Source organism: Rhinopithecus roxellana, chromosome 1 (assembly GCF_007565055.1).
Source record: "Rhinopithecus roxellana isolate Shanxi Qingling chromosome 1, ASM756505v1, whole genome shotgun sequence".
NCBI lineage: Eukaryota > Metazoa > Chordata > Mammalia > Primates > Cercopithecidae > Rhinopithecus > Rhinopithecus roxellana.
Window position 1 is genome coordinate 34,176,005 of NC_044549.1, and position 20,653 is coordinate 34,196,657.

The following is a 20,653-nucleotide window of genomic DNA, read 5'->3' on the forward strand; positions in this document are numbered from 1 at the left end:
TAAAAACGAGAAAATATTTTCCTTTTGTCTTGACCTCCCTCACCAATGAGTAGAGACTAAGCGAAGGTCATTTTAGCATGATTAGTCCATGTATAGATAAAGATGGTGTGACAAGTGATATGGGTATAAGAGCCAAGATTTCACCCTCTGAGCCATTCCATTCTTAAATCATAGGCTCCTCGCTTCTCTAGACTTGAAATGACTGATTTCCAAAGTGCTAATGGGCAATAGGGAAATATGCATGTTTTGATGTTACTCTTTTATAGCAATCTGACAGTGGATAAGACAAGTGTAGGTGTCATTCTACTGGTGGAATTCTCAACAAAGAACCGCGATTCTTCCCATTAGTGAACTACCAATCTTTCTCTGAAAAGTTTCGGTATGATGATGCTTCTCAGACAGGATGGAGCAGCCTCCCCAGATGCATCACCTGGTGGAGCTTGAGCGGAATCACAACCAGCAGTTCATTCAGTCGCTGCTGCTTCTCTCGCTGATAAGCCTCCAGGGCCTCCTCCGCTGCATTCAGATTAGTTGCCACAATTTTCACCTGTAGAAAGCCCCATGTCGTGAAATGGTGACAAGACTCAATGAACATACATCTAAAGATGGTGAATGAAGACATCCTGGGAGGAAATAAAGTATGAGCAGAATCTGCTTCGTTGGGCTGTGATTAAGTGCATGATCCCAGTTTGCAACTCAGGAATGCATATTATTTTCTTTCTGCCAAGTTATGATCCATGTCACTCTTTCAATCATTTCTATGACTCCAGAGTTATAAAATTGTGTGAGTAAGTGCCCAGAAAACACATCCTCATCTGCCTTTTATTTTGTGCATGAAAAGCAGCCCATCACCATGGAATGTCTTTGACAGAATGGTGGGAGTCTTTTTGGTCATAATGACTTCAACAAATTTCATTGCTTTAAAGCAATGAAACTGCTAACTATAGTATTCTAAAGCACATTCTCCACGTCCTAGAAAACCTGAAAGTATTCCACATCATTTCCTATTCACAAGAGGAGAAATAATACATCAAAAATATTTCTGAACATGAATGAAGTTAAGTGATGTTGCTCTAGACAAGAGTACCTAAGAGGGAAAGTGAGCAGATTAAGGCAGAAATTGATCAATATTATACCAGACGTTTAGCTTGGTGGTCTCCAACATGGGATGCATGCACCCCAGAGGATAACAAAAAATCATCTATTGGGGTATAAATTGAAAATGTCAGAATTTCTATTTCTATTTATTTTTATCTCCTTCTATTTAATTTCTGCTTTTTGTGGATGTTTCCTACTGTACAAAATATATAATAGTTCATAAATACAATTTATAAATACATATACATTTATTGTATGGGGAGGGGCTCCATTTTCATTTTTTTTACTTATAGAGTAAACTCATCAGAAAAGTCTGGAGACCAATGACTGAGATAAAGTAAGTCCAATTATCAAAAAAGCAATGTCCCCCACCACAATTTAGGGAGAAAAAAACCTGGCCTTAACATTTGAAATGTTTCTTTTCTGAGAAGTCCTAATACTGTCATTACTATGAAAAGGCAATATTGTAGCTAGGAGGATGTGTAGCATTTTGAGAGGATAAATAAGTAGACAGATCGCCATACTTTTTTTGACAATGTATCATATTCCTTTTTGAGGTTATCAACAACTTTCTTTTCTTCAACTAAAGCCTCCTCAATGTCCAGCCTTTTCTCTCGAAGTTGAAGGGTGAGCTCAAAAAGAGCCACATCACAATCTGCCAAGAGAATTAAAATAAAAACCAGCCTCATTTGTTATGGAATGTGGTAGTACTAAAACTGTGAACTTTGGAGACTCAGAATCAACAATGTCTATGTATGGATCCACTCTAGCCAGCTTTTAAGACACTTACGGCTTAATTGTTCCAGGTTGAAATTATTAGCGTATTAATAACCATAATAATAATAACAGTGTTGGTGTTGTGAGCAGTACTCTGAAGCAGGCTTTGTGCTAAGCCCTCTATGTACATTATCTCACTCAAAGCTCATAGATCCTGCAAGGCAGAAACTATTGTTCCCATATATAGGTGAATACCTTAAGTCTCAGAGGGGTGACATAACTGGTACATAACAGAATGGGATTCAAGTGCATTATCTCTCTATTCTTTCCACAGTATCACACTAAGAGCCACCTTTGTCTACCAAGTAATAGAGAATGTAGAAATGGAATACTAAAATGGAATTCAGGAAGTTTAGACCTAGCCCTAGTGCTATCACCACACTAACTCTGAGTCATTGCTCAAGGCATTTAATTATCCTGCTAAAAAGTAATGAGTTGGCATTAGAAGGTTTGTATGCTCTATTTCACTCGTAAATATTATGATTTTTAAAGACCATTGTATTCAAAAGTAAAACAAGATCAAAATTTTATCTGAAATTAAACTTTTAAAATTTAATTAAAACTTCATTTGAAATGTCTAGAAAAACAAATTACAGATCCCAAAATGTCTTTTTTCTCTACTGAACCATTCATCTATTGAAACTGTAAGAAATTGGTCTGGCTGCTCCAGATAGGTTTCACCAGTGAAAACAGTGAATGTAAAGTGCTAAGGATTTCCAGGAGACTAGTCAAAATGCCCTTACAAAACAGATTTGCAACACAAAAATTTGAATAGGTTTGTCAAAAAAGGAGATTACTCTAAAATATATATGTAAATTACAGTCTGGCATTTCTCTATAAAATTAAACTTGCTACACAATTTATAATTCTGAATCAACTGTCAATTGTCTGCATATTATTTGTCACTCATAAATGGCTGCCTAAGAGAACAGATAATAAATCACCCAGAGAGCCCCCAAAAGTATTCATTAACGTTTTCCCTGACCATACTACTGGAAATAGCAACGTTCCTCTCCACCCTCACTCCTGCACTCCCTTCATTTCTTTTCCCATAGCATGTACCATCCTCTAAGATTCCATTTAATTGACTTATTATATTTATTGTCTTCCTCCACTAGACTATAAGCTCCATGAGGATGGAGGAGTTTGTTTTATATTTTGATGTATCCCTAGCATCAGATAAGTGCCTGGCACATAGTAGAAGTTGAATATTGTTGAATTAAGAAATAAACATCCTAGCTGGGCACGGTGGCTCATGCCTGTAATCCCAGTACTTCGGGAGACTTAGGCAGGTGGATCATGAGGTCAGGAGATCGAGATCATCCTGGCTAACATGGCGAAATCCCATCTCTACTAAAAAAAATACAAAAAATTAGGCAGGCGTGGTGGTGGGCATCTGTAGTCCCAACTACTCGGGAGGCTGAGGCAGGAGAATAGCTTGAACCTGGGAGGTGGAGGTTGCAGTGAGTCGAGATCGCACCACTGCACTCCAGCCTGGGCAACAGAGCTAAACTCTGTCTTAAATAAATAAATAAATAAATATTCTTATACTTTAAAAAAGGTATTCATTAGACTCTATTCATACATTTTAAACTATCCTTTTTTTGAATTATCAGAGAACAGAGAAACCAAAAAAGGGCCTTCTCAGTATTGCCAATCAATATTCACACTTCACAGAGAACACATGGTTTTATCTAACTTACTTGTTGGGCAAATAGAATCATCAAAAACCTCATCTTCGGATTCAGACTCATCCTCATCACTCTCCAAGCTAGATTCTTCTTCACTTGATTCCTCACTCTCCTCATCTTCATCTACAGAAAGAGGAGGGCGTTGTTAACAAAGAAGCTTCTATATTCAACTAAATACTAGATTTTTAAAGTAAACTATTTTTCAATGAGTTAGTCACTAGCAAAATAACTCAATATAAGAGTTTAAAATGGTTCAGGACACAAAGAACACAAACCCAAATGCCTGCAGAAGGTTGTGCGGTTACTATCAATGCAAGTCAGAGGGGGCTGAGTCCAAGCTGCCAAGCTGTAGATACACACAGTCAGTGAAATAGACGCACAATTCCTAACTCATAAGATGCTCTAAAATCAGAGAAAAAAAAAATTTCCTTTTTTTCTTTTTTCTTTTTTTTCTTTTTTCTTTTGAGACAGGATCTGGCTTTGTTGCCCAGACTGTAGTGCAGTGATGTAATCTCAGCTCACTGCAACCTTCACCTCCTGGGCTCAAGCAATCCTCCCACCTCAGCTTTCTGCGTAGCTGAACTACAGGCACACATCATTATGCTCAGCTAATTTTTGTTTTTTGTTTGTTTGTTTTGTAGAGACAGGGTTTCGCCATGTTGCCCAGGCTGATCTTGAACTTCTGAGCTCAAGGGATCTGTACAACTGGGCCTCACAAAGTGCTGGGGTTACAGGCTTGAGCCACTGGGCCTGGCCCTGAAAAGATTTTCGTAAGTTATCTGACATGAAGTAATGATCTTTATAGTCTTTATTTAACTTGGTATGAATATTCATGTTTTGCTGCAGAAGCACTAAGATGTTTGATTTTGGGATTCTGTGCCAGAACTTGCTAGTGGTATCATGTTGACAAAGACTTTCTCCTTTGACCCAACTTAAGCCAGGCTTCTCTGAGTCCTTTCTCTGACTAGTTCCTGACCTTGAGCTGTGTCCTTAACCTATTTAGTCCAATTCTAGCAAGAATCCTGCAAGTTAGTTTAGAAAAAATTCCCCACCCTTGATATCTGATGAAATTCCTCATCAATCACCCCTTATCACCTGGCTTGCCCTCCACAAAAAGTCCTATTAAAACAGTCTAGTGAAGAATTACCCTACTTCTTAGTAATTTTCCATCCACTGACCCCCACTCTGTTCCTTGGCTATAAATCTCCACTTGTCCTTGTTGTATTCAGAGTTCAGCCCTATCTCTCTTCCCTGCTACAAAACCACATTATAGTAGGCCCCCTGAATAAAGTCTGCCTTATTGTTTTTAATAAATGTCAGGAATGATTTCTTTATAATATCACATATAATACCTTCAGAAATATTTCTGAACACAAAAATACATCTGTCCCCAAGGGTTTTGGATAAGGGGTTGTAGACCTTTCCACTCCAACCTGCCCCACTTTCTTTTAAAACACCCTGAGGCCATCTGTGAACTACAGATCACCAATTTACAATTTATAAACACAGCTAAACATTATGTGCAAAACAAACATAAGAAGACTCTGGTGGCCGGGCGCGGTGGCTCAAGCCTGTAATCCCAGCACTTTGGGAGGCCGAGACGGGTGGATCATGAGGTCAGGAGATCGAGACCATCCTGGTCTACACGGTGAAACCCCGTCTCTACTAAAAAATACAAAAAACTAGCCGGGCGAGATGGCGGGCGCCTGTAGTCCCAGCTACTCGGGAGGCTGAGGCAGGAGAATGGCGTAAACCCGGGAGGCGGAGCTTGCAGTGAGCCGAGATCGCGCCACTGCACTTCAGCCTGGGCGACAGAGCTAGACTCCGTCTCAAAAAAAAAAAAAAAAAGAAGACTCTGAAAAAAATGGAGAGAAGAAAGTAGAGCAACTATGTGCCTTAGAACCTGAGGAACAACACTGTGGCGAGTTCCCTGGATATTCTTTTAGCCTCATCTATCTCAGACTTGGAGAAGAGTAGGTTGGCAGCCTAGAAACACCAACAGATCTATAGATACGGAAAGCCTTAACAAAAGCTTTCTGTCTCTAGCCAAAGGACCAGGAAAGGGGCAGCCTAGAAGGAGAGAAAACTTTTAGACAGTAACTATTCTATTCCAACCAAACACCACAGAAAAACTCTGGTACAATCCCCAACTAAATCAGCAAAGGTTAAGTGGGGAGGCTAGACATCCACCCTCACAGGGCTGTAATTAGGTGTCCCAACACTCCCACTGGATGGTGTTAGAGAAGGCCAAGTAGGGAGCCAGTACATTTATTCATGCTGGCTGGTAACCAGCCTCGCCCCCACCCTCAAGATGCCTGTGGAGGCTATGTGATAGCCTGGACTTCCACTCCCAAGGTCAGTAATAAGGTACTCTCCCCTCTCCCCTCAGGGGTGGTATCAGAAGAACATTAATAGAGAGTCAGGACTTTCATCATCATCAATAAGTACTCACCATCCCCACCATGTTGATCATAGAAACTACACGTGGAGCTGGAACTCACAGTCATATATAGCAGTATCAAAGAGGTCCCCCATCCGTTGGGTGATAATGAAGTCTGAATGGGGAATATAGACTTCTACCTCCATCAATAGTAAGGAGACTCCCATCCCTTTCCTTGTCAGATTAGTGTTTGAGAAATTTGAGTAAAACAGAAAATTTAAATAAGATACAAAGTCTCGTAATATAATATGAAAGTTTTTAGGATTCAATTAAAAGTCACTTATATCTGATATGGTTTGGATCTGTGTTCCCACCAAATCTCATGTTGAACTGTAATCCCCAGTGTTGGAGGAAGGACCTGTTGGGAGGTGACTGGATCATCGGGGAGGAATCCCCTGAATGGTTTAGCACCATCCCCTCAGTGCTGTTCCCATGACAGTGAGTGAGAGTGAGTGAGTCATCATGAGAGCTGGTTGTTTAAAAAGTGTGGTGTGTAGTGCATCCTCTCTCACTCTCTTGGTCCTGCGCCTGCCATATAAGATGACTGCTCCTATTTTGGCTTTGCTATGAGTTAAAGCTCCCTAAGGCCTCCCCAGAAGCAGGTGCTGCCATGCTTCCTTTATAGCCTGTGGAACCATAAGCTAATTAAACCTCTTTTCTTGTAACTTACCCAATATCAGGTATTTCTTTATAGCAATGCAAGAATGGACTAATGCAATCTCCAACTGAGTGAAAATAGAAAACCAATAGCTGTCAACACTAAGATGACAGAGATATTAGAATTATCTGATAAAAGTATTTAAAACAGTCATGATAAAAATGCTTCCATGAGCAAAATTTGAACATGCTTAAAGGAAATGAAAAAATTCAAAGCCTCAGCAAATAAATAGAAATTATAAAGAACTAAGTGAAAATTTAAGAACTGAAAAATACAATAACCAAGTGATGTGGTTTGGCTCTGTGTCCCCACTGAAATCTCATCTTGAATTGTACTCCCATAATGCCCACATGTTGTGGGAGGGACCTGGTGGGAAATAATTTGAATCATGGGGGTGGTTTCCCCCATATTGTTCTTGTGGCAGTGAATAAGTCTCACAAGATCTGATGGTTTTATTAGGGGTTTCCACTTTTCCATCTTTCTCATTTTCTCTTGCCACTGCCATGTAAGAAGTGCCTTTTGCCCCCTGCCATAATTCTGAGGCATCCCCAGCCATGTGGAAATATAAGTCCAATTAAACCTCTTTTCCTTCTCCCAGTCTTGGGTATGTCTTTATCAGCAGTGTGAAAACAGACTAATACACCAAGATAAAAACTCAACGAATGAATTCAACAACAGAATAGAAAGGAGATAGGAAAGAATCAATAAATTTAAAGACTGAACAATAGACATCATCCAATTTGAACAACAGAAAGAAAAGAGAAAAAATAAAAAAATAAAACCCCAGAGCCTCAGGGAACTTTTGGATTATAATGAAAGATCTAATATTTATGCCATCAGAGTACCAAAAGGAGTGAAGAAAGAGAGTGAGAATGAAAACTTCCCTAATTTGCCAAAAGACAGGCTAAGGAATTTGAATTCCAAACAGGACACACCCAAATAAATTTACACCAAAACTCATCATAATCAAACTTCTGAAAACTAAAGACAAAGTCTTGAAAGCATCAACAGAAAAGTGACACATTAACTATAGGGGATACATCTTCTCTGCAAGCCCTCCTACCTGCCAGTCACTCCCAGAGCCCTTGCCTCACCACCCTGCAGGAGCAGGTACACAATACAGCCTTTGCAGCCCAGCCTGAGTGCATTGCTGCACCTGAGTAGTTTCCTGGCAACTGCGGAGCAAATTGGACCCCCCAATGCAGCTGGAACCTGAACCTGACCCTGAATCTTAAGATATCCCAGTGTCTCCAGGGCCGTGGTGTACAACTCCAGAGCATGGAGCCAAGATGTATGGCCAGCACTTGAGCTGGGGAGGAGCCCTCACTCTCAGAGTACTGAGAAGGGTGAGATACATGGGTTCCTGGGCTGGGGTGAGAGTGGGGCTTTCTTCCCTTTGCAGGGCCAGTCCAGAAAGGATGTTGCATATCTCCCTGCTACAGTCTTTGTGCAAGGGGGGCCCATGGCCTGGAACACCCAACAACAACAACAACGACAAAAAAAAAAAAAAAAAAAAACACAGGCACAGTGCCACTGATTGGAGGGGCTCCCCCAAGGCCCAGGAGTGGACCTGGTGAGTGGGCCATCTCTCCCACTCCCTCACCCCTACTTCAGAGCACACTTGCAAACACAAGGAAATACTAAAGAGCTGTGCAGCTGGGTATTAACGCAGCTACTGGCCACCATTGTTTTTGTTTTTGTTTTTTTCCTTAACAGTCTAAAATGACTGAAATGACAAACATAAAATTCAGAATCTGGAAGGCAAGCTCATCGAGATTCAGGAGATAGTTGAAACCCAATCCAAGGAATTCGGTAAAATGATCCAAGAGCTGAAAGATGAAATAAGAAAGAAGAAAACCAAACTTTTTAAAGTTTTCAGACATTTTCAGAAAGAAGAAAACCAAGCTTCTAGAGCTAAAAACCCCACTACAAGAATTTCATAATATGATTGGAATATTAACAGCAGAATAGACTAAGATGAGGAAAGAATCTCAGCTCGAAGAATGCTTCTTTGAGTCAACTCAGACAAAAATAAAGAAAAAAATTTAATGAACCAAATCTCTGAAAAATATGGGATTCCATAAAGAGAACAAATCTATGACTCATTGGTACTCCTGAGAAAGAGGGAGAATACGCAACTTGGGAAATATATTTGAGAATATAGTCCACAAAAATTTCCCCAATCTTATTAGAGAGTTTGACATACAAATTCAAGAAATACAAAGAACCCCAGCTAGATACTATACAAGATGACCATCCCAAGGCACATGGTCATTAGATTCACCAAGGACAATGTAAAAGAAAAAAAATCTTAAAGGCAGCTAACGAGAAGGGTCGAGTCACATACAGAGGGAACCCCATCAGGCTAGCAGCAGACCTCTGAGCAGAAATCTTACAAACAAGAAGAGACTGGGGGCCTATTTTCAGTGTCCTTATAAAGAAAATAAATTTGAACCAAGAATTTCACATCCTGCCATACTAAGTTTCAAAAGTGAAGGAGAAATAAAATCCTTCTCAGGCAAGCAAATGCTGAGGGAATAAGTTTCAACTAGACCAGTCTTAGAAGAGGTCCTTAAGGGAATGTTAAACATGGACTCAGAAAAAAAAAAACAATACCTGCTACCACAAAAACACACTTTAGCACACAGCTGACAGGCACTATAAAGCAACTACAAAATCAAGTCTACATAACAACCAGCTAACATCATGATGACAGGATCAAAATCACACATATCAATACTAACCTTGAATGTAAACGAGCTAAACACCCCACTTAAAAGTTAGAGTGCCAAACTGGATAAAAAGACAAGAACCAACCATCTGTTGTCTTCAAGAGGCCCATCTCAGATATAATTATACCCATTGGCTCAAAGTAAAAGGATGGAGAAAGATCTACTGTGTAAATGGAAAACAAAGTACTGGAAGTCTTAGCCAGAGCAGTCAGGCAACAAAAAGAAAATAAAAGGCATCTAAATAGGAAAATAAGTCAAACTAACTCTCTTTGCTGATGATATGATTCTATACTTAGAAAACCCCAAAGATTGCCAAAAGGCTACTAGAACTGGTAAATATTTTTAGCAAGGTTTTAGAATACAAAATCAATATACAAAAATCAATAGTGTTTCTATACACCAATAATGTACAGTCTGAGAGTCAAATTAAGAATATAATCCCACTTACAACAGTGACAATAACAATGAAATACCTAGGAACATAGCTAATCAAAGAGGTGAAAGATCTCTACAAGGAAAACTACAAAACACTGTTGAAAGACATCAGAGATGACAAAAATAAATGGAAAAACATCCCATGCTCACGTATTAGAAGAATCAATATCATTAAATTGGCCATATCCTCCAAAGCAATCTACAGATTCAATGCTACTCCTATCAAATTACCAACATCACTTTTCACACAACTAGAAAAAACTAAAAACTATTCTAAAATTCGTATGGAACCAAAAAGGAGCCCAAAATTCAAAGCAATCCTAAAGATAATCCACAAAGCTGGAGGCATCACATGACCTAACTTCAAACTATAAAGCTGTAGTAACCAAAACAGCACAGTACAGTACAAAAACAGACAGACACATAGACCAAAAGAACAGAACAGAAAACTCAGAAATAAAGTTGTGCACCTACAACCATCCTATCTTCAACAAGGTTGACAAAAACATGCAATGGGGAAAGAAGTTCGTATTCGATAAATGGTGTTGGGATAACTGGCTAGCCACAGACAACCTACAGAATGGAAGAAAATATTCACAAGCTATGCATCCAACAAAAGACTAATATCCAGAATCTATAGCAAAAAACAAATAACTCCATTAAACAATGGGCAAAGGACATGAACAGACACTTCTCAAAAGATGACCTACAAGCAGGCAACAAACATGAAAAAAAATGCTCATCATCACTAATCATCAGAGAAGTGCAAATCAAAACCACAATGAGATACCATCTCACACCAGGCAGAATAACTATTATTAAAAAGTCAAAAAAGAGGCTGCTGAGGCTACGGAGAAATGGGAGCACTTATACACCATTGGTGGGAATGTAAATTAGTTCAGTCACTATGGAAAACAGTTTGGAGATTTCTCAAAGAACTTAAAAATGAGCCACCATTTGACCCGGCAATCCTATTACTGGGTATATACACAAAGGAAAATAGATCATTATACCAAAAAGACATATGCACTCATGTTCCTTGCCATGTGTATTAGTCCATTCTCACACTGCTAATAAAAACATACCCAAGGCTGGGTAATTTATAAAGGAAAGAGGTTTAATTGACTCACAGCTCAGCATGGCTGGGGATGCCTCAGGAAACTTAAATCACAGTAGAAAAGGAAGTAAACATGTCCTTTTCCACATGGCGGCAGGAAGGAGAAGTGCAGAGTGAAGGGGCGGGGGGAAGCCCCCTATAAAGCCATCAGATCTCATGAGAACTCACTCGCTATCATGAGAATAGCAGCATGAGGATGACCACTCCAATGATTCAATTACCTCCAATCAGATCCCTCCCTTGACATGTGGGGATTATGGGGACCACAATTCAAGATGAGATCTCGGTAGGGACAGCCAAACCATAACACAGTGCTATACACAATAGCAAAGACATGGAATCAACCTAGGTGCCTATCAATGGTGGGTTGGACAAAGAAAATCCACATATACACCATTGAATACTACACAGCCATAAAAAAAGAATGAAATCATGACCTTTGCAGCAACATGGAGGGAGCTGGAGGCGATAATCCTAAGCAAATTCACGCAGGAACAGAAAACCAAATACTACATATTTTCAATTATAAGTGAGAGCTAAAAACATTGAGCACACATGGACATAAACAAGTAATCTATGAGTAGCAATGAACATGAGGACACTGAGATTAAAAATACGCTATCATTTAAAATCACTAAAAAAGAAAATAGGTATAAATCTAACAAAACATGAACATGAATTATATGCTGAAAACTAGTATACAATTTTGATCTACAGGGTCTCGCTCTGTCGCCCAGGCTGGAGTACAGTGGCGTGATCTTGGCTCACTGCCAGCTCTGCCTCCTAGGTTCACACCATTCTCCTGTCTCAGCCTCCCAAGTAGCTGAGACTACAGCATATTGTACCTTCTAATGGAAAACTCAATGTAAGTAAAGATACCAGTTGTCTCTAAATTAATATACAGTTTTAACACAATTACTATGAAATTTCCAACAAGATTTTTTGCAGATATAAACAATATTATTCTAAAATATGGAAATATCAAGGAACTAGAATAGCTACAACAATTTTACAAAAGAAGAATAAAGTAGGAGGAGTTAGTCTTCCTGATTTAAAGGCTCAACATGTGGCTACAATAATCAAGACTGTCGTATTGGTGAAAAGATTGACACATAGATCAATGGAACAGAATACAGAACCTAGAAATAGATCCACACAAAGATGCCCAAATGATCTGGACAAAGATCAAAGCAATTCAGTCGAAGACAGACAACATTTTCAACAAATGATACTACAGTAAATGAAAAGGCAAGCTACACACTAGGAAAAAATATTTGCAAACCACATATCTGACACAGGACTAGTATACAGAATATATAAAGAACTCTCAAAACTCAACAGTAAAAAAAGCAAGTGATCCTATTTAAACATAGGCAAAAGGAGACATTTCACTAAACAAGATATACATATGGCAAATAAACACATAAAAAGATATGCTTATTAACTTAAACTACACTATGCTAACTCATACCAGATACATGTAAACACGTGTGCGCATGTGCAAACAAACATGCACACAGATTAACTCGAGGTGTTGGAAGACCTTAAGGTTTATGTCTTCTCTTTAGCCTCCAGAGTGTCTCTACATTGTCTATGTTATAGTGAAAAAAATAGGGTATCTAATAGGTCCCTTAGTTACCTCTCTATTTCATGTTAATGAGAGAAAATAAGATCGTATGCAAGAAAGAAATACAAACCAGCATCTCCTTCAACTTCTTTTTTCTTTACCCGTTTAATCTTCTTCTTTAGGACCTTCATGAGGAAGTTTGCAAACTTATTGTTTTCTCCAACGGCTGTTTGAAAACCAGCATAGAGTGCCTTTTCTTGCTCCTGGAGTTTGGTGATTTCATTCTTTTTCTCTTCCATCTCTTTAAGAGTTTCATTTATTTTCCACTAAATGAATAAAAACAAGGAAAAATGATAAATATTTCTGATAAACCAAGTTCAGAGAGAAATGTACTTTACAATGCAAGATTACAGTTGTTTTTTTTTTTTTTTTTTTTTGAGGCGGAGTCTCGCTCTGTTCAGGCTGGAGGGCAGTGGCGCAATCTTGGCTCACTGCAAGCTCCGCCTCCCGGGTTTACGCCATTCTCCTGCCTCAGCCTCCGCAGCAGCTGGAACTACAGGCGCCCGCCACCACGCCCGGCTAATTTCTTTTTGTATTTTCAGGAGAGACGGGGTTTCACCGTGTTAGTCAGGATGGCTGACCTCGTGATCCGCCCGCCTCGGCCTCCCAAAGTGCTGGGATTACAGGCTTGAGGCACCTCGCCCGGCCGGTTACAGTTTACAAATACATTTTTAAAAACATCTTAAAATAAGTTTACATTTCTGATGTTTGCAGAGCCATCAATTTATTGGTTAAAATTTTATAATTCCTTTGTAAACATCAGTTATGTTTAGAATTAGAAAATCAGCTTTTTTAGTGCTAAGCATCCCCCCAAAATGTAAATTAAACTGAAACTTTTCCTTGAAATTCCTTAAATTGAATACGTGGATGTCAGCTAATATTTTTGCATGTGTAGTCTCAAAAACCAAAGAATTTTTTGTACTGATATATGATAACTAAAACAAAAAGACATATAATTTCTAGTGAAGCTAATACACCTAAAAATGAATGTTACTATTTAGCATATACTATCTAATAGAATCTTTCTTCTTTTAAAACAAAGCTAGTAAAATTTATTTTCTGAAAGTTAATATACAAATATAACAAATAATGGAACCTCATTTCTTATGATATTCAATCATATATTACACTGAAGCTATCATACTTAAGAAACTTACCAGCTTCTTTTTCAGTTATTTTCATAAGGATAACTTACAATCAAAACTCAATTTTATATCATAACTTACTTTTTTGTTTTTTAGGGAACCCAGCTCACCAGGCTGGAGTAGACTGGCACAATCAAAGGCTCACTTTTGAAAATTTTATTCTCCTACCTTACAGAATATCAGACCAAATTTACTAAAAAATCTAAATCATTTCTCTTTGACCATGAATACTAAAGATGGAGAGTAGGTAGGAATAACAGGAAAAAGGAGGAGGGGAAAGAAGACAAGAAAGAGATGAGGGCTAGAACAAGTAGGAGAATTGAGTTAAGAAGAAAAATAAAAAGAAATCAAGCTTCTCCATAACTAAGGGAGCAGCCAGCTAGGATTCTTCTGCCCATTCATACTTGCATGTACTGTTCCTCTTTGTCCAAGGAATTAACACGCTCTTGAAGTATGTTCTCCTGTTTTTCAAAATTCTTCAGGAGAAGTATTTCTTGAAATAAGGTGACGTGGTGCAGGTCAGATAATTTCATCTGAGTATCTAGTTTCAGTTTCTGATGTCTAAGGAGACGGAGTTCTGCATCAAAAGTGACAATCAGTTCTTTGACCTGAGAGGGAAAAAAATATTTGAGGATATGTTGGAAGACTAGATAAATGCATTTTTAAACTATCTAACAATACTAATTTGTAATAAATCATTTTTTATTATGCCCTTACGGATGGAGAATTTTGTGTGTGTGTGCGTGCGTGTGTGTGTGTAGTCACAAAAATAAATTCATTAATTACATTAAGTTTGCATAAGTTAATTTATTAAGTGGTAGGAACTGTGTAACTAGAAGTCCTTCCAGCTATTTCTTCACCATTGACTAAACCATCAATCAAGAATGCCCTTCTTGCTGTACTGTGTAGCTTATGAGCTCTCTCAGTGGGTAGTGTTTCTATCTGTCTCCTCTTTATTCTCCGTAGTATCTCTACAATCCCTTTTATATAGTAAGCACAAAAAAATACATTTCCCAACTTCTTATGTTGAAAATTTTCAAACCTACAGAATGGTAAATATTTTTAAATACATAAAATAATCATGGAGCCACAAAAAACCTGTTCAATCTTTTTCTAAGACTGAAGAAATTAAGATCAAAGGTAGTTTTCCTGATAAGAGCCTAAGTATCCCAAGTCCTAGTTCAGACTTTAATCCACTATGGTCCTACTAATTTGAAGTCCTCAGTTTTGTTCTGATTTTGGTAAAGCTTTCCCCCCCAGTATCACAAAGGAGAATAAGAAGTCAAGAGAGAGCCCCAAGGGCTGATTCTCCTGAGGAAACTATAACAATAGGAAGAAACAAACCATTCAATGTTTTTAATTAGTTTGTACATGATAGGCAGAATTGTCAAAAGCCTGTAATAAGTGAGGACCCAGACTGGGGCTGAGGAGAGAAAGAGATCTGTGGGTTTGGAGCAGTGGAACTACCAGAGAAATTCAGAGAGCTGAAAAAAAAAAACAGAGAGAGAAGAAAAAATTAAACTTTTAAGTAACTATCACTGTAGACTATATGTCTGGGCTCCCCTTTAAAGCTTGTTTAACAAATTTGAATTATTCCTGCATTTATTTGGAGGCAGGCCTATATTTTCTTCAGTGCAACACCATTCTTAAACTGAACCACATAGGTCTCCAAGTCTGTAAGGATTACACTTGTTTTATTCTCTCCAACCCCAATAGCCTATAAGCTTTGTGAAGACAGAGAACATGTCTTTCTTAGGAATTGTTGTATCCCTAATCCTATCTATCAGTGTCCCTGCATATAGAACATCCAATAAATATTTGTTAAATTAATAAATTAGTTACAATTAAATCAATTAAAACCTTTGACTGAATATCTATGATATGTTTGACATTGTCCTAGACAATGTGGAGGAATCAAAAGAAGTATACATGGCCCTTTGCTCACGAATTGTGTAATTTAATATTCAAGACAATACTAATACCCATGAAACAGCAAGGAAAATTAGTGTAAAACATGAGATGCTTATTACAGGTACAACTGGAGTTTAGAAACAAGGAAAGCATGAGTAATGTGGGCAGAAAATGCTGGAGAGGGTTTGAAACTGAGCCGTGCTTTGATGACTCAACTCTGGAAGGAAGTCATTACTGGTAGAAGGAAACAGCAAAGGAAAAAGCACAGATATAAGACTCAGAATGGTGTGGGAGAAAAAGGTGGAGTGAAAAGAGTCAAGAACAGTGAGAAAACAGGGCTGGACAAAGAAGAGATAATGGTGAAGAATAAGGCTGGGAAGCTATTGAGGGCATCACCACAGGGTAGAGATGGAAAGACACACTGAGGAAAGGGAATCCATATGGCTGGCAGCAGAGTTATCTCTCCAAGAAAGGTTCTTTTCCCTTCATATTCAAAGAACATCCTGCCCAGCAGGTCATAGTCTGGACCTGATTTTCCTAGAAATAAAAATAGTTGCCATTCCAGCTGCAGAACAATCTCAAACCCAGTAATCACCATAAACACTTCTACTAATGGAACAAACCACATATTAGAGAAAAAGGATGGTGTGAAAAGCAGAGGGTGCCCTGTTTCTCCGGAAATTCTTAACTATGTTCCATCCCATCATCTATGTTCCATCCATCATCTAAAAGCTGCTCCTCCACTTCTCCTTTACGATGACTTCAGTTGGATGCCAAGTAACTGAAACATGGGCTTCCCCTTCATTCTTTGCCAGCTTTCCAAAACAAAACCAAAAAAAGTTTAAAAGCTCTGTAGTTCTGGGAAGAGCACAATGATTTCCAGAAGGCCAAGGATGGGGAAGAAGCCAAGCCATCACTGAGTGGTGAGTTGGTCAGGGTTTGGGAAAGGTTCATGCAGAGAAATTTAAAATAAATAAAAAAACCTGACCCATTTTTTTCCCTTCTCTTCTCTCTTTCAGCTTTAACTAGGAACAGGTTCACCCCTTACCCTGTTGACCAAATACTGTTGCATGTACATGTGTTTAATCTCATCTCTCTTCATAATTTCCAGCTCCATATCCGTTGGCTCTGCTTTTTCAAATTCCATATACTTTGGTATATCTAGGCTGAATGTTGATGCCTTTGATGATCTAGACATTGAATCTCGGGTTGTCAAATCCCCATCCTTTCCAGAAGAGAGCTTGAGGAATCCTCCACCTGGGCCTTCAGACCCTGTCTGCTCCACTCTGGGGGACTTTTCATCGTCACTTTTCATATGCTGTTGCTTAAAATTTAGGAGAGTTTCTTCATCATACTGAAATCTCTTTTCTGGAACTTCTTCCGGGTGTATCTGAGGAATTTGGGGAATGGGTATGTGCTTGGATACGTGAAGAGCCGACTGAATGTTCTTCAGTTCTTGTACCAGGCACTGTATTTCCTCAACAACAGCCACTTTAAGGTCTCTAAGAGAGAGAATGCACTTGTTCATGTACCTTTTATTTCCATGGACCTGAAAAAAAGAAGAGGAAGGAAACAACAGTACAACCCTCTGACAAATAACTGCATGGAGTACGATCTGCTCTTTTCCCTTGCTGAAAGGCCTAGCAAGAATTCAAGATAAAAATTCATCTGATCATACCTTTTTACCACCAAGTTTCCCTTTTCTCTAATATTTAGGATTTTTTTCCATTTAGCTCCTCCAAGATGGAAGGACAGTTTAGATATGACCTCTGGTATCTCTTGGCTTCCCACAATTTGTTCCCTCCAGCTGGCTCATGTGGCTGAGTTTCCCTGTCCTCCTTTACCACTCCATGGAAGTCCTTCCTGGAGCCTTATTCAAGTTGGATACTCTCTCCAGGGAGGAAGGGAACAGGAAGGCGATTAATGCATTTTCCTGCTGGAACTTTGAATCCCTTGGACTTAGACTCACTTAGGGCTGCCCACCTAGGCCCAAACTACAGGTTAGCCTATCTTCATTCTGAATTTTGGCCACATGATTATCATTACTCCTTGTGTAGGTAAGGCCATGATTCTGAATTTCAGTAGCATGTCACACCAAGAGACTGCAGGATCCTTCCTTCATTCCTTCTGCATTTATCTAAGCCAAGCTGTGCCTCTGCTTCCATATATATATATATATATATATAATCTCATTGCTCTTTCATTACCAGCTGTCTCCCTGGTCTGTGTTGTCTAAATGCCATTCCCAGAGCCTGAGAGCACATGCAACCCTACTTCCTGTGTGCAGTTAGGCTACTAGATTGTCCAAAGGCCATGAAGAGTTACTTTTCATAAACATACAGTTTTTTAAAGATCAAAAGTCACTCCTTCAAGCGGTCTTACAAAAGCTACATATATATTTACTATCGGCAACACAGAAAACTGTATCAAGATAGAGGATATGTTCTGCAACTTGAAAATAAACCTTTAAACCACTAAGGTTTAAACTCAAAAGCCAACAGTTGGGTGAATGACAACCACCTCTGAAGTGTCTGATGGATTGCAGATTAGGCCAATAAGAACAAACCCAAATCACTGATGGCTGTAAGACCTACCTCTTTAAGGAGCCTCTTCACACATCAACTCTTTCTTTCTAGTTTTACACATACCACACAAACCTAAATACTGGCTGAGAAAAAAGATGAACAATACACTATTTTATTTAATACTTTTCAATTTGACCATGACAATAAAGACCATTTATGGATTTTGACCATTAAATTAACCCTATGAGGTATACCAGACATGTCTTGTTGTTAATTGGTATTAGTACTCTTTTTACAGATGAAATAAAAGGCTTAGGGAGATTTGTATGACTTAGCAAAGTTCACATGGCTATTAAGTGGCAGAGATGGAAACAGAACTCCAGTCTTCTGACTTGTAGAAAAAGGAGTTCTATGTGATTTTATTTTAACAAAGCAAATTTCAATGTAATGCATTTAAGTTGAAGACATCATACCTGCCCATCTCCTCAACTAGAGTATGAAATTTCAGATTGGATAAATCGTGGTCATAAGAACATTTCTCTACAATGATGGATGTAACATGATGAATAAAAATTACCTTAGAAGAACAACTAGGAAAACAATCCAAATGGTCATTACTAAAATGTCCAAATTGTCCATTTTGATGAGAAACACACAGTTATGAGCTATGAAAATGAATTTGTGGATATGAATTGCCAAGCCAGGACCCTTGTGCTACTGGGATGCATCTCTTTGGTGAAACAGAAAAAGACATCCCTTCCTCGGGACACTTCATTTTCATTTGTCAGATAATTATAAAATATTCAAAAACACTATTAATATATCTGTGATGTGATTGGTACCCTCTCCAAAGTGATGCCTTGAAATGTGCAACCTCCACAACCACATTAGGTTACCGTGTATCAAGTTCTCCTAAAAGTAGTAGCTCAGATGACCTCTAAGCCTTTAAGTATAAAAAGTCACTTGTCAGTTCAAATGGTGATTAAGGAATTAATATAGCAGGAAGAGGAACTTTGATAAGAAAATGGGGATCAGAATGCTCAGGATGATTGAAAGTGGTTTGGAGGAATGCAGACAAAATAACAAAGAAATATATTAGTTTGTTAGCATTGAGTTGCCTAGAAAAGTTTGGAAGTCCTACAAAAAAAAAACAAAGGCTAAACAATGGCCTTTTTAATCTAAGTCCTTAGTGGTCCATGGCAATGAAAAACTAAATCCAATGAGGATTTGTTTGAATTTCAGAGGTTCGAAGTCCACAAAATATAATGCTTACCCATAAAACTGGTACTGAAACATGGTATTTTAAGGAAAGCTCAAAGACAGAATGAGTCTTCTGAGAAATGCTAACTCAGCAAAGATGTATTAATACTTTTAATAAGGCCACAGTAAAAAAGAGATAGAGACATTCATCAGAGAGTCAAACTCCAACCTAGATTACCAGATATCCTTGATGACCCTGGCACACCTGTCAGGTAATACCCATCTATAACCCTCAGATACACTGTAAGTATTTGCAGCTGGTTCTTCCATATTAGCTAACCACGGATAAATCTCTTGTCCTCTCTGGGCCTCAGTTTCCTTATTTGTAAAAAGAGGACATTCTAGATAATCATGGAAGTCTTTTCCAGTTCTAAATTTCTAAGGTTGTATATCCTTATTGACCAGATAGGCCTTGACCAGATAGGGAAATGAGTGGTTTTAGCAGAATTTAATTAAGAACCCAGGGTGCTTTCTCCATTATCATAAAATCTGTAGATAAGTACCAAAGAATCTAGGTGTCCTAGTTCCTCTTCCTTCTTGGCAGCATTTATTCTCATGTGCTCAGGTATCTTGTAGTCTGGGGCTGTCTTCAGATTGAAATCTCCCATATACTCCTGGGCTTCTTTGATGGCTTGAAGATCTTTAGGATCTTCATAGTCGTCACCAGGTTTACTCTTGTATCTATTAGAAAAATAGACAACCCAGACACAAATATGATAATAAACTCTAATTTGTCTACATTAATATAGGTATATATTCAAATTTAATCATTATACAAAAGTTTAATTTCAAATCTGGGATGCCACTTTTGTCACAGAGCCCAAGCATTTTTTAAAAGTCAATTACGGGGGAAGCAAGATGGCCGAATAGGAACAGCTCCAGTCTCCAACTCCCAGCGCGAGCGACACAGAAGACCGGGGATTTCTGCATTTTCAACTGAGGTACTGGGGTCATCTCACTAGGGAGTGCCGGACAATCGGTGCTGGTCAGCTGCTGCAGCCTGACCAGTGAGAGCTGAAGCAGGGCGAGGCATCGCCTCACCTGGAAGCACAAGGGGGAAGGGAATCCCTTTTCCTAGCCAGGGGAACTGAGACACACAACACCTGGAAAATCGGGTAACTCCCACCCTAATACTGCGCTTTAAGCAAACAGGCACACCAGGAGAATATATCCCACACCTGGCCGGGAGGGTCCCACGCCCACGGAGCCTCCCTCATTGCTAACACAGCAGTCTGCG

General features: G+C 38.8%; 1 protein-coding gene across 6 annotated transcripts in view; it reads right to left on the reverse strand.

The window, feature by feature from the left end:
• CFAP44 (cilia and flagella associated protein 44) overlaps positions 1-20,653 on the reverse strand; it is a 149,226-nt gene that overhangs the window by 14,455 nt on the left and 114,118 nt on the right. For 5 of the 6 annotated variants that reach the window (XM_030941084.1, XM_030941082.1, XM_010361031.2 and 2 more), the window contains 7 exons: positions 19,920-20,097; positions 16,680-17,180; positions 14,125-14,328; positions 12,646-12,841; positions 3,579-3,689; positions 1,623-1,753; positions 431-547 (listed from right to left, as the gene is read on the reverse strand). In XM_030941084.1, the coding sequence (XP_030796944.1) occupies positions 431-547; positions 1,623-1,753; positions 3,579-3,689; positions 12,646-12,841; positions 14,125-14,328; positions 16,680-17,180; positions 19,920-20,097 (1,438 nt within the window). The remainder of the gene's footprint in view (positions 1-430; positions 548-1,622; positions 1,754-3,578; positions 3,690-12,645; positions 12,842-14,124; positions 14,329-16,679; positions 17,181-19,919; positions 20,098-20,653) is intronic. The other variant, XR_004060088.1, reaches the window with a different exon arrangement.